Genomic DNA, 15,596 nt, shown 5'->3' with positions numbered 1-15,596 from the left:
GATAGAAGGGTGATTAACAAAACAAAACAAGAAATCAGCCTGGTCAGCGTCAGGCTGCAAGTTGGTGCCCACCGTCTCTAGGCTGCGGTTCTACTGTCAGCCCAGTTTTCAAAGCCTCTGCAGTTTTCTCAGAGCTTATTGCTTATGCGCCTGGTGCCAGGAGTTCATATTTGACTTTGTAGGATCACTTTCTTGAGCTCCCCCCTTCCCAGTTTCCCTGACATTTTTCAGCTCTCTCTCATCTCCGTCCTGATCCTGTGGGTAGAAATGTGCAGCTTTGGTGTCTACCTCTGTCTTTCACCTTTGTCCCTTTGACTAGATTACCACGGAAGCCACCATTTGGGGGAGAGGCTAGGAGAAATGAAAAAAGCATTTCCCCACACTCTTGAGACACAGTTCCTTTGGTCATGGAGAAGGGCTCCCACCTTAAAGTACAGCAGCTTGCCCCACTACCTCTGCAGGGCTGCCTGGGGCTCACACAGACCAAAACAAAAATAGAATTTCCTCCACTCTCTCTGACTCATAGCGAGCCCCCTTCCACTCTTCAGACCAGAAATAGAGGACTTCTCTTGGCGATCCCTCTGCCCACACCTCAGATTAGCCCACAGCTCCATGTTTTGGGGCTACCTTTGCACCCAAGCCTGGAGATACTGGAGGGAAAAGATCCAAGAATCTCACGCATGCTTCAGTGGTGTTTTAAATTCTGGTTTCCTCCCCCAACCCACCTGTTACCATTTACTTTTCAAAATCCTCTGAAAACTGTTCCAGTCATTCTGTCCAGGGTTTTTAGCAGCATTCAGTGGGAGAAATAGGGTGGAGAGGGCTTATTCCATCTTGACTGGACCAGAATTTTCTCAAGTAGTTTTATTAGGTGGTGAAAGCCCATGAGATTGCTTAAGGGGATTGTTTGGTCCACCTGGCAGATCCGTTTATAAACTGGCAGTATTAGTTTTGTTTATCGTTATTCTACAAAGGAATGACTGCTCTTGTAAACTGATTTGACAATCTGGAGACCAGACCTGGTATTTGGTGACATCCTGTCATTCATCAGGCCACATTCATGTACCTAAGATATATTACTAGTACCAATTATATGTCAGGGGCTGTGCTAGGCACAGGGGCTACCTGTATGAATGACACAGAATCTCTGTCATTGAGGAGTCCACAGTGTACTAGAAACCAGCCAAAGGTCACCACCAGTGCTACAAGAGGACAAAGCAGAGCTTTAAGTCTAGACCAAAGACATAGGCAAATAGGCAACTTGTGTATAGGGTGATCAGTGCTGTGGGCGAATAGAGCAAAACCTTAATTCTAAACTGGAGGAGGGTCACGACCAATTTCTGAGAAGACGTGAGTCTTAGACACACACAAAATAATAAATAGAGAATCTGCAAGAGAGTATGTTCCACATATATAGAGCGAAATGCACAGAGGCCCGGATACAAGGGAGAAGAGTTTACAATGTGACTACAAGAAGTTTCGAATATGTGGTATTATACAGTATCATGGATCAGAATTGAGGGGTAAATCAAGGGCAGAAAAGAAAGGTCTGGAAAGTTGGGACAAGGTATTTGGAGTATAATTTGGTTATCAACTGAATGGTTTTAAAAGGAGACTAATAAAATCAGTTTTGTGCTTTAGAAAGACCACTCTATATATCTACACTGGGAATATATAGATTCCAGCAGAACAAGATTAGAGGCAGTAAGATCTGTTAGGAGGCTATTGCAGTAACCCAAGCAAGAAATTATAAGACATTCTGGAACTAATAAAAAATAAATCATGCCATATCCACACAAGGAAACACTGTACAGCTGATAAAATAGTGCAGCACCAGGAACTCAAAAAGGAGTCTGATACCTGAGATAGATCCAGTCTGTCATCTGGTCATGTCAGTTCTGTTTTCAACATGTGTCCTGAATCTGAATGCTTCTCACCCTCATCTAAGCCACCAGTGTCTGTTGCCTGGTCGGTCACATCGGCCACTGACTGATCTCCCCGTTCAATGCGTGGCACAGCACTTTTGATTCCCCATCCCCACCAACCTATTTCTCACACCTCAAATGTACACTAAACCATCAAGTTGCTTAAAATGAAAACCTGGACTAATCCGTGATTCTTCTTTTTTCTTAATACCTCACATCCAACCCATTAACACATCCTATTCTCCCTGCTTCCAAAATATACTTAGAATCCTATCCTAAACTAAGGCACCATCTTCTGTTAGCTTCCTATTTCCACACTCCCTCGGTTTTCCCACCCTCATTCAATCTTCATCCTCAAAATAAATTTTTTAAAATGAAAAGGATATCGTGACATCTCTGATAAAAGCACTCCAAAGTCCTATACTAGGCATCCCTTATCTCATTACCCTCCTTGTCTTAACCTTACTCACAATTCTGGCCTTTCTTGTTATTCCTCAAAAACACACTAGGCACATTTGCTCTGGCAAATGCCTCTACTTGTGAACATACATCTTCCAGATCTTTATATTCTGCATATGAAGAAACAAGCCAGATCATTTGTAACAGAACTTGGATCAGGGGCCAAGTAACATAAACCATTTTACTTTATCAAGTGCTTTATAAATATAAACTCAGCTAATCCCTGTATAAATCAATTGCTTAGATATTATTATTAAACCCATTTTTTTTTCAGGCACAGAGAGGTTAATGACCTAGGCCAAAGTCACACAGCTAGTACATGGCACCGCTGTGATCCTAACCTGCTGCCTGGTTCCAGAATCTGTACTCCCATTCTTTATGCTCTGCTATTGTTAGTAGTTGACGTATACTCTCTAACACAAAGTAAGGTATTTTGCGGATTTCACCCCCTTCTGATGTGTGTAGAGTTAGGGAACAGGTAGAGATAGACAGAGATCTAAGCCTGAGGAGGTAAGAGGCAGGAGAATTACCTAATTAACCAAATTCGCACCCCCATATACAAATACTAAAGCTATTGCGTTAATTGCTTTTAAATACAGCTACCACTACCCTGTGCGCAAAAAGCTAGGCTTGCCAGCTACTGATGGGTCATCTTGATTTCCTTAGTTTCTTCCTCTACAGTGGAAGGAAACAGCTCCTAAACCTCCTTGAGTTTTATGAAATTGAAGCATTTTTAAAGTATTTATTTTGTTGTCACACATTTCAAAAGAGCTCTCTCAGTTACCTAAAGGTGATAACTTAGCCTGGAGCTGCTGCTTCTGATGGAGGGAAAGGCTGGTATGTAGGTGAGGTGGTGTAGGCAGAATTTAAATGTGAATTTCTCTTAATTGCCCCCTTGTTGCATCCTGAATGCTAAAACAGATTAAGATATCCTTCTTTAAAAATTCCTCATCAAACGGACTTAAGGAGATATTACAAAGGTTAAATTTACATTGGTTTTCTTCTGCAGGTTTTGTTTGTTTTTTGAATTTGCAGTTTCTGGTAGTTTGGGTGACAAGGGAAAATAGTTACCAGGAACTTCTGTAAGAGCCTAATGCTGCCCACGTAGGTCAGGTGTTTGAAGATGCTCAGTAACAACAAATGATACAACAGACTGTGCACAGACACATGAGTCCTTTGGTTTCTGAGCTCCTGCTTTTTTTTGGTCAGCTCCTTTTGTGCACTGCTGGGCCCAGATTTTGGGCAGCATTAGCCGACATTATTGGAAGGAACAGAAACATAGCACTTTCCAGGAAGGATTCAATCTTGTTACCAGTTTGTTTTCCCTCACTTTATCTCTTAAGTAGAATACTTTTTAAAGGTGATACAGTAATATCGTGCAGGGGGTATTTCTAGAGAAAGCAATATAGTATAGCAAAAAGGGCACCGATCTTAGTGTTAGAAATTCTTGTCTATTTTTGATTTTTATATCCACGTAAGCCTTGGAAAATCTACTTAAATTGTCTACACCTCAGTTTCTTTATCTCTGCAGTGTGAATACAGGTATTGATGCACATCACTGATACACGCAAAAATTATTTTGAAAAGTGCCAAACAAATGCAAATTTTCATTCTTGCCCCCATTCAGTTCAACAAACAGTTCAGTAACCATGCCCTAAGCACTGTCATTTGATTTACAAATGAATAAGCCTCAAATGTTGCCTTTGTGCCAGTTGCTGTCTATTGTAGACAAGGCAGAAAGAAAAATCAGGAAGGAAACCTGAAACATGACTGCCTGAGAGCTCTACTGAGCATCATATTAGGCCAGACCTTTGGCTTGCTTTTGTTTTCCAAAGTGATGACCACAAAACATGGTGGCTAAAGGGCTTTATGATTTACATTTTGGTACAGTTACTATTTATGAAGCATCTATCTTGTGCCAGCCTCTGTGCAAGGTATTTATGACTTGTCGCCATTTAACAGGTGATTAAACTGAATCTTAGAGAATTTAAGTAACTTGCCCAAGTCACAGAGCTAGTAAGACATAAAGCAAGAATTTACATCTCCCTCTCCTGCTCATAAGAGGAAAAAACAAAATGAGACTCAAACCACCACCTATCTAGTAGCCACAAAAGCAACTATTGCTGACCTCCGATAAGGGTTAGGAGGCTGAGCTGATGTGTGAGTAAGACACATCCATTTAGGGAGTTAAATAGAGGAAGGTAGGAGATGGACTGACGTGGGGACCGGATGTTCCAAATTCTCCTCCCCCTAAGTATGCCCACATTTCTATAGTATGTTGTGCAGGGTGCCTGAGATAGGTATAGAGAAAGTGGTAGGAAGTTTGAAAAAGCAAGGTTAATTTTAGTATCTATAATCATGGCTGTCTTCATGAAGGAAGTCCTCTTGGAGCCTTTGAGAATGGATAGAAATAGTGTTGGTAGGGTCAGGAAGGAAAAGAAAATAGAAAGGAGAGTTAGAAGGGACAGTTCTTTAATTTACTCAACAAATATTTTTTGAGGTCCCACTCTGTGCTAGGCACTATTCTAAGCACTGAGTAGTAAAGGAAACAGGCAAAAAAATCCCTGGCTTCACAGAGGTTACATTTTAATGGGTAGATGTTTTAGGCGATAAACAAGGCAAATACATAATATTTTAGATAGTGGTAAGGAGAAAACTACTGTTGGGAAAGGAGACCCACCGGGAGTATGTGTGGAGAGTGGGACAGAGATGAGATGTAGCCAGGGTGTCCCAAGGTCTCACAGAGAGGATGATATTTGAACAAAGACCTGCACTTAGGAGGGAGCAGGTTCTGAAGACCTCTGTGGCAGAGCCTTCTGGGTAGAAGGAACAGCAAATACAAGGGCCCAGAGGCAGGGGCACACCTGAATATTTGAGAATCAGCAAGGAGGTGAGTGTGGCTAGAGAGGAATAATTCAAATCAAGAGTGTTAGGAGATGGAGTCAGAAGCATGAGGGGTAGGATGCCATGAGTCAAGTTCTTGTATGTCTCTGAAAGTCATTGCAAGGACTGTGGCTTTTATTTTCAGTAATAAATGCCACTGAAAAGTTTGATCAGAGGAGTGTCGTGATCTGATCTACATTTTAAGGGAATTTCTATGGCTGTTGGGTTTAAAATTGGCTGGAGTAGGGGAGGAAGGGCAAAGATAGAAAATAAAAACAGTTTAAAGACTATTGTTATAATCTGGAAGAAGGCGATGTATATTAAACCCAGTAGAACAACCAACAAAACTAAAAGGCAACCAACGGAATGGGAAAAGATATTTGCAAATGACATATCGGACAAAGGGCTAGTATCCAAAATCTATAAAGAGCTCACCAAACTTCACACCCAAAAAACAAATAACCCAGTGAAGAAATGGGCAGAAAACATGAATAGACACTTCTCTAAAGAAGACATCCGGATGGCCAACAGGCACATGAAAAGGTGCTCAACATCGCTCCTCATCAGGGAAATGCAAATCAAAACCACACTCAGATATCACCTCACGCCAGTCAGAGTGGCCAAAATGAACAAATCAGGAGACTATAGATGCTGGAGAGGATGTGGAGAAACGGGAACCCTCTTGCACTGTTGTTGTGAATGCAAATTGGTGCAGCCACTCTGGAAAGCAGTGTGGAGGTTCCTCAGAAAATTAAAAATAGACCTACCCTATGACCCAGCAATAGCACTGCTAGGAATTTACCCAAGGGATACAGGAGTACTGATGCATAGGGGCACTTGTACCCCAATGTTTATAGCAGCATGTTCAACAATAGCCAAATTATGGAAAGAGCCTAAATGTCCATCAACTGATGAATGGATAAATAAATTGTGGTTTATATACACAATGGAGTACTACGTGGCAATGAGAAAGAATGAAATATGGCCCTTTGTAGCAACGTGGATGGAACTGGAGAGTGTGATGCTAAGTGAAATAAGCCATACAGAAAAAGACAGATACCATATGTTTTCACTCTTAGGTGGATCTTGAGAAACTTAACAGAAACCCATGGGGGAGGGGAAGGAAAAAAAAAGGAGGTTAGAGTGGGAGAGAGCCAAAGCATAAGAGACTCTTAAAAACTGAGAACAAACTGAGGGTTGATGGGGGGTGGGAGGGAGGGGAGAGTGGGTGATGGGTATTGAGGAGGGCACCTTTTGGGATGAGCACTGGGTGTTGTATGGAAACCAATTTGACAATAAACTTCATATATTGAAAAAATTTAAAAAATAATAAAATAAAATCTTTTTTAAGTAAAAAAAAAAAAACAAAAAAAACAAAAAACCCGGTAGAAGTAGATTGGTATGAAGTAGTTTAATTATTAACGGTAGAAAAAATAAGAGTTGAGAAGGTATGAAGGAAAGAGGAGGGAAAAGCGACCCAGAAATATTTGACTTAATACCTAGTAGCATGGAGTTTAGAGTTGAGGGGGGTCGGCAGGGGTGGGGAAGTATGAAGCGAGCCTATGTAGAGAAGAAAATTATGAGAATTGATTACTAAGCCTGGGTCCAGTGCTTAGTCCTTAAATGGAAACGGGATTCCTCATCTTAAACTTATGTCAGGATGAGTTGTGCTGTTTTCTTGGTTTCTCTGCTCAGGGAAAATATCAGCATTTGGGCCAGCAATCAAGAAGGGGGTAATATGCCTCTACAGTTTAAAAAGTCATGAAAAATCATGCTACCTTTAGAAAATTCCTTTCTATCTCTCTTACAGAAAACTTTTTTCCCAAATGACAAGCTCTGTCTTTATTTCAGCTGTCACTTTTGCCTTCTTTCCATGTTCTCCCTATGTGCCTCAATCTTCCCCATTCTTCAGTTACCAGCCCTGGTAGTAGATTCTGCCTCCTGAACACTTCTGCCCATAACCATGGCCTCTACCTAGGCAAGGCCACCTTCAGCTATCATGGGGATCATTGCATCACTTCTTCATAGGTCTTTCTGGCTCCACTCCTGTAGCCCTTTTAATCTTTCTCCATGCTGTAGCCAGATCAGTCTTCCTAAAATAGAAATCTGATCATGCCCCTACCTAAACACTGCAAGGGATCCCAGTGATCTTAAGATAATGTACCTCATAAAGTACACCAATCTCAATGTGGTTTAAGCAGCCCTTCCCTCCTCTACTTCTCTACCTCTCCCCATTCTCTCATCTCCCATATCATGTTCTGGACATTCCAACCTTCTTAAAGTTTCCCAAACACAGCACACTCTATCTCATCTATGAAACTTCAAACACACTTCCCTCCACTCTTCATCCAGCTGATACTCAGCCATAATGCTCAGCCTCAGTGAGTCTCTGGGTCTGATGCCCCTCCTGACTCAGTCCTGCCTCAGGACTTACCAAACCACACTGCAGTGGCTTGCTGAGATGCTCACGTGCCTTCTTGACTCTAGGGCAAGCATCAGGTTTATCTTGTGCCACGTATGTCCCTCGCTCCCAGCAAGTTCTGAGCAGTCATAAGTAACAGACACTCATTCCATACTGCATCAATAACCTATAACAAATGTTAGTTCTTTAATGAAACTTTTCCAAGAGCTGTCCATTGGAAGGGTAACTCGACATGTGTTACAAATTTATCACCTTCCACCTTTTGCTGTGGTTACATAATTTATCTCTATTATTGAACAAGTTCTTCTTAAGTGCCAAATCCATGCCCAATTTATCATTGTTTTGTCCCTAGATCGTCTACCATTTTTTTTATTTTCAGACTCTAACAATTAATTGATTAATGGAGTATAAATGTTATATTTTAGAATTTCCAAATAGGCCAGTTTATGGAGAGCATATGCTTTGAGGTTGCAAGGGGTGCATGATAAATCCAAGCAGGTAAGTTGAGACAAGATGGTAGAAAATATAGTTTGTTTAGCTATGACTTACTGGTTTGGAAGCTGGAGATTTGTTGTGGATTTCTAAACCAAGGAGGTAATATTATCATAACTGAGTATGAAGGAGATTAATCTGTCCTTAAAATAAGTTTATGATACAGAAATACAGTGCTTTCCTGCATCCATCTCCAGGATTGGTAATAGAGGAAGTGAATCTTGGTACTGTTGGGGATTTGGGTCTTTCTTCAAGGTTTTTTGGGGGGAAAAAACTGGAAATAGAAGATAATTATTAGACATACGAATTTGGGACCTCTGTCTTTGTATTTACTCTGGTTCTAACTCTGATAAATTGCTCAGTGAATGCTCAAGTTATTCAGAATCCATGGATATAGCTATAGCAGAATTAAATCTCATAGTTAATCCATAATTTGTTTCTCAACAGGTTCTCTGACTCTGAGAACACATCACGTTCAAGATTCCAAAATGGGATTTGTGATCAATGCTATCTATTCCATGGCCTATGGGCTCCACAACATGCAGATGTCCCTCTGTCCAGGCTATGCAGGCCTCTGTGATGCAATGAAGCCAATTGATGGACGGAAACTTTTGGACTCCCTGATGAAAACCAATTTTACTGGGGTTTCTGGAGATATGATCCTATTTGATGAGAATGGAGACTCTCCAGGAAGGTACTGTTCTGATTCTCTTCTAGACAATAGCACCTGAACAATCATCTCTTGATCCTAAGGTGTCTGTTTCTGTCTTTTGTAGTTATCTCAGCTTACTGGTCATATTTGGCCAGTTCTGACACCAGAAAGTGATGAAAGATAGAGAGGGGAAGCCCCATTTTCTGTAGCCAGGTACATTACTGATGCTGACAACAGACTCTTGGAACCATATTTCAGAGACCTGCACTTAGAGACAGGAGCCTCATGTTATTGTAGCAAATCAAAAGCCAGCCCTGTGGTTTCTCTGTACGTGTTTTCTGTTATTCTCTGTATTCTGCTCTCTTTTGGGGTCATAGAACTCTTCTGAAACATGAATGGTTCCATTTGTGGTAATTCAGAAATGGGGCTGAGGTGCTGTTACATTGTTTGCTGTACCTATAGTAAGTTATAAGTCATTTTATTTTATTATCCTGTAGCTGGAGGACTTTCTCCTTTCTCGAGGACTAAATTGCCTTTTCCTCTGAAATTCTACCTTTCATTATTTATAGAGGAGCCTGAGAAATATGAACTTACTGTTAATTATAGGTCAGCCTCCAGAGAAGTCATTAGGTACCTAGAACTTACCACTATTCACATCTATCTCAGACTCAAAATCCTTAAGTGACTGTACACATGAGACTTTTAATCCATGAGGGATAATGTTGTTAAAATGATATTCAGAGTTGTAGCAGGGCGAGGTCTTCACTCTGCCTTACATTGGCACAGTCAGGGTCCTCTGGTCTCCCACTGTAAAATCCCAAGTATTCTTCCAGCAACAGTTTATGCTTGACATGGTGTCTTTACACTCTGCAGCTGATCCTGCCAAGAGAAGGTTTCATGACTCCATGACTCACACCCCATGTGCCCACACATGTAACAGCCACCTTGGTTCTAGCTTGTTTCCACATTACTGAGGTGAGCTGGAGCTTGTCCCTGACTGCAGCTGTTACCATCTCATAAGCTGAGCTTCGAAGTGACAGTTAGTTCCAAATCATGCAGCCAAGAGCCAAGCTATATATTTTCTCCATTCTAGAGGCTTGAAGAATATTGTTCCAAGCAGGCGCTTTGCCAAGAAAAGCTGACTTTTCATATATAGTTTTCTTCTTTTTGGCTATTCAGTATATCCATGGGGAGTAGGGAATACAAGCATTCTATTAGGGCCAAAGAAAACTTCACGTTTGTTGTAAGGCTTCATAGGGCAGGTCAACCAATGAGCTCAGTCTGTAGCCTCAGGTCAAGGGCTAGTCCCTGATATCTGCACATGTATTTACTATTCTTATGAGCATACCAATCACACCAACATCAGCTTAGGACTTGTTCCTCAACTTTGATGACTACAGCTCCAATATTCAGAGTTTTCAAGGCATGTACCCAAGCCAGTTCCACAAAGCAGATAGTGAAGAAATGTCTCAGCTCTATTCCAATGGAAAAGCTTAATGGATCAGACAGAACATCACTGTCTCATTCATAATCCTCCAAATTTTCTGCAATAGGGTACACTTATGACATTGGTTCTTATCCTTTTTTAGAACACGAATCTCTGTTAAGACTCAAATGAAATTTATAGATGTTCTCTAAATTACAATATACATAAAATTTTGCAAACAATTTCCAAGAATTCACAATTGTTTAGAGATTCCAGAGTTACAAAATTATAAAGGTTTGGTATTACAGTAACTCATTAATAAATAAATCTGAATTGGACTCTGAGGGCATGAGCCAGATTCAGGAGGATGGTTTCTAACTTTTTATTTTTCCAATTAATCCAGTTCTATTTACAAAATAACTAAACTAATATTAACTGAACATGTGTTCTGAGCCAAACACTTAGCTAAGTCCTCTACATTTTAATCCTATGAGGTAATGTTATCATTCTCTTTTCCCACTCCAGGCTCACAAAGTGAAGCTTACAAAGATTAAATTACTTCCCCAAAGATACAGTCTAATACATGATAGCTCAAGATTCAAATTCAGTCTCCCGGACTTCATTCCTAGCATTACACAGTAGCCTGCCAATTAATCAACCAGGATCAAAATTTAAAACCCACTGTTTTTTGAGAAATGTATGGGGAGACATTCTGTTGTTATTTCTGTGGAGTAAAAGTTATGGCTCTGTTGGATCAAAGACATTCCAAACTGAGAAATGAACCAGAGGAGCCCTGGGGGTGACTAGGCAGTCCCCTAAAATGCCAGAGTCACAAGAGGAAGATCCTAAACAAAGAAAGCAGAGACAGGTAGCTCACTCTGGCAAACTACTGTAGAATTCACTTCAACCACTGCTTCTAAACCTCACAGCTAATCAGACTACTATTAGTCCACAATTCTTTAATGAAATCTTTGGGACCAGGTATGTTACAGAATTCAGGATTTTTAGATTTATAAAAGGTAACATAATCATATAGTACCACCAGCATGCTGTGGAGCAGGCTTTAATTAACATATTAATATTTCTGTAGCAAAACACACAAATATTCACACAAAGTGTGATACATAGGCTATATGTAGCAAAACATACAAATATTCACACAAAGTATGATACATAGGCTATAAATAGCCCCATTACAGTGCAGGTCAAGTTCTATCACCAGATGAGTTCAGATTGGGTAATGTTTTGTTGCCAAGTGAGTTATAAAATAACATAATTTTCAGAGCTCTAAGGTTTTCAGAATTATAGATAAGAAATACAGACCTGGACTACTTACCACCAATGGTATAGATCACAGGTCAGCAAACTGTGGTCTTCAGGCCAAATTGAGTCTGCTGTCTATTTTTGTAAATCAGGTTTTATTGGAATACAGTCAGCCTCACTTATTTAGATAATGTCTATGGCTGCTTTCACACTACACTGGAAGCGTTGAGTAGTTTCAACAGAGACCATCTCACAAAGCCTGAAATATTAACTGTACCTTTACAGCCAAAGTCTTCTGACCCTTATATGGAGACCATTGAGAACTAAGGTTTATGAGGACTTGCCACTGCCTGGGACTGAACATAAATGGGCAGAGGAAACATGGAGTCAACATCAGACTAAGTACAACTGACTATTTAAAGCAAAAATTTTAACAATATATTGTGATATTTATAAGCATGGCTGTGTAAAGTATTTGGCAACATGGCATAAAGAAAGGGGGTATAGAATTATACAATGGCAAGTTTCTTATCTACATTAAGTGACACAACATTAACTTTAAGTAGAATAAGATAAATAGAGTGCATATTTAATCCCTTAGCAAGAGGAATAGCTAAAAAACCAACAGAAGACGACTTTAAAATTTTTGATTAATCCAAAAGGTAAGAAAAGAATAACACATGGACAGATGTGACAAAGAAAAAAAAAGACTAGAACACTAGAAATTTGAAGATACTGAGCTGGTTTGCACAATGGTTCTTAATATGTGGCTCTGTCCACGGAGGGTCCATAGAGATGATTTGTTTCAACTTCCTAACTCTCTCTGGGGTGAAAAAACAGTCTCAGAGAAAGGAAGAGGCATGCCCATTCCCATGCAGTCAGTTAGTAACAGAGCAAGGACAATATACAATTGCCAGGCACAATCATTAAATTCAAATGAGAAGAATGTAACTTAATTTACACCCCCTCCATTTTCTTTATGTTACATGTGAAATGGTTTTATGTATATCCTGAAAAAAGATCTCATTATTATTTATTAAAGGATTTGGTCAAAGCAACCCTGTGGTCTCTGTTTAATCTCTGACAATCCAACCCCAAATTCACAGATCATTATAATCACTTTGTTGCATGGACTTGTGTATGGAGTGTCCATTTTGTTAACCAACAGACAATTTATCACATTTCTAAGAATTAAACTTTTAAAAAACACACACCTTAGAATTATATACTGAGCTGATCTGAGGAGCTACAGACATCTAATATTCTGTACAGTCAGTTCCCCTTACAATGTTGCAGTTCCCCTGACAACCTTGCTTCAGCCTCTTGGGTAAACAATACCTCACTATCTTCTGAGGAAGGAAGACTGCTCCAATTTTCAGGGACTTATAACTGCTTAGAAAGTTCTTTATTTCTGTTAAACTGAACCCTGCCTGCCTCTAGTTTCTACTTAGGGCTTTGATAGGACTTTTTTTTTCTTTTTGGTTAGAACACATTTCATGTTTTATTTTGTTTTTGAATGCTATATAAAATTCATTTTTTAAAATGTTAGTGGGGCGCCTGGTGGCTCAGTCGGTTAAGCATCTGACTTCAGCTCAGGTCATGATGTCGGGCTCTGTGCTGATAGTTTGGAGCCTGGAGTCTGCTTTGGATTCTGTGTCTCCCTCTCTCTGCCCCTTACCTGCTTGCCTGCTTGTGTACATGTGTTCTCTCTCTCTCTCTCTCTCTCTCAAAAAATATTTAAAAATAAAAATAAAATGTCAGTATATTTCAACTGTAAATTGTGGTCAGTTAAGGAAGAGAGATGAGGGAAGGCAGAGAGAAAGGAGAAAGAAGAGAGATATTGCAGAAGACAGACCACACCCATCACACACAGTGATGAGAAAGAGGTTTCAGGAGCACAGAGATGTAGAAACCAAGAGGCTCAGTGAAAGACAGCAAGAGAGCAAGACAGGGAGAAAGAGAGGGAATGAAATAATGGGAAACAATTGCAGAAAGCTATTATGTGTTTCAATTCTTAGCTAATTAATTCTTCTCTCACTTTTGATGGAGAATAAAATCTATATCCTATCTCTGAAAATTGAAAGAATTCATATCAATTGATAAGTGAAGGCAAAAACAATTTTTTTCATGGAGAATTATTTTTACCTAATTTTTTTCTAATATACTGCTAGCAAAGATTTTTACAGTAATGTTATATTTTCATCACTACAACTACTAATGATAATATATCTGTGTTTGTCTTACAGATAAGAAATAATTACCAGAAATCTGGAGGCTAATAATTGCATGGGGAGGATTCATTCTCTCTAACATAGTTAAAACAGGTTGACAGGTTTGAACCAAATTTAAGGTTTAACTTTTCTTGAAGTCACTTCCCTGTCAAATATAACATTTTCCATTCTATGCAGTTTTCATATTTATTTTTCAAAAACTGGATCTCTTCATGGTTTACCATTCTCCTACATAAAACAGATTTTTGTGAAAGGGAAGCAACGAGGGTTGATTCTTTGCTCTATCAAATAGTTATGGCACATTCTAATGGAGAAGAACAGCAGACTGGAAGTCTAAAGGCTGTTTAGGTTTGCTCTGCCACTTGTATACTCTGCAGTCTGGTACCACTCAACAACCTCACCAAGCTTTGGTTCCATTATCTGTAAAATGAAAAGTGTGTACTAGACCTTATCAGAGCTAAGAATTGGTAGGAATGGGTTGATGCCTCAAATGGGGTGAGCAATGAAACCCTCATATCTCTTCAAATCAGTAGCAGCAAAGAAAGAAGCTTCCTGACACCGATAATTCTTTATTTTTCCAAGCCTAGAATGTCCAAAGGCTCACAGAGTATTTGCTCACAGGGAGTACCTTTTGAAGTCTCAGAAGCCCATATATTTGAAGTAGTCAGTGACATAATATAGGAGTTTCTTTTTTTTTTTAATTTTTAATGTTTTTATTTATTTTTGAGACAGAGAGAGACAGAGCATGAACAGGGTAGGAGCAGAGAGAGAGGGAGACACAGATCTGAAGCAGGCTCCAGGCTCTGAGCTGTCAGCACAGAGCCCGACGCGGGGCTCGAACTCACGAACGGTGAGATCATGACCTGAGCCGAAGTCGGACGCCAAACCGACTGAGCCACCCAGGCGCCCCAGGAGTTTCTTTTTTAACCTTAGTGCTCTATTTTCTAATATCTCAACTCACTGCATTCTTAGTAGCCACTGGACAAATGTGACCGAGTGGAACGGTTTAGGACTCAGTTTTGTATTCTATAGATTGGTACTTTGGGTTTAGAAGTGGACTTTCGACAGTTACTCAAAATTGTTGCTTACTTCAGATAAAACACTTTAGGATAATCCTTAAGCTACTAAACAGTGAACAAAATTTAAGATTGAATTAAAATTCTGAAAAAGACACTACAGTAAAAAAGAATTGTGATTGGGAGTAAAAACAGAACGGTATTATTTTACAATGTACATCCAAACAGACTGATTTCATATTTGTTCTGAACATTTCCTTACTGAGCATTGGTCTGAGTATGTCAATCTGTCACTGGAATCCAAAAGCTAGAAAGTTTCCCATCCATGTCAATTTGCAGATAGCTAAAATAAGCTGAGCATGAAAGGATGAAGGGATCACGTGTAAGAGCCCATCTGCCAATCATTTAAGTCCTAGGAGGAAAACACATAGGGTACTATGTGAAGACACTATATACCTAAGACATACCCACAGTTTACATCTACATGAGCCAATAAAGTGATGGTATTGTTTATCCACTGTCCTGACACTAGAAAATTATTTCAAAAATGCTTCTCTGGAAATGTTCTTACATACAAGAAAAACCTTGTAAATAATCACATTAATTTTGCCTCTTTACATCTCTATCCCCATACTCAAAATGAGAACAATAGCTAATAAAGGCTGAGAACTCACAAGGTACTCCTATCTTCTAGCATTTTTACAGTGCTTTAGAAGCTATTTTCACACTTATTTTATTTTGTTTTTTATTTTAATTCCAGTTAGTTAACATACAGTGTTATATTATTTTCAGATGTACAATATAATGATTCAACAATTTCATACATC

At 39.5% G+C, this 15,596-nt stretch overlaps 1 protein-coding gene across 4 annotated transcripts in view; it reads left to right on the top strand.

Annotated features, from left to right (window-relative positions):
• Positions 1–15,596, top strand: part of GRM5 (glutamate metabotropic receptor 5) — a 528,255-nt gene that overhangs the window by 417,886 nt on the left and 94,773 nt on the right. For all 4 annotated transcript variants that reach the window (XM_053900181.1, XM_053900183.1, XM_053900180.1 and 1 more), the window contains exon 5: positions 8,629–8,875. In XM_053900181.1, coding sequence (XP_053756156.1) covers positions 8,629–8,875 — 247 coding nt within the window. The remainder of the gene's footprint in view (positions 1–8,628; positions 8,876–15,596) is intronic.

The sequence above is a fragment of the Panthera pardus genome, unplaced genomic scaffold (genome assembly GCF_024362965.1).
Source record: "Panthera pardus isolate Hobbes unplaced genomic scaffold, ASM2436296v1 HiC_scaffold_12, whole genome shotgun sequence".
Lineage (NCBI taxonomy): Eukaryota > Metazoa > Chordata > Mammalia > Carnivora > Felidae > Panthera > Panthera pardus.
This window is presented reverse-complemented; position numbering and strand designations above follow the sequence as displayed.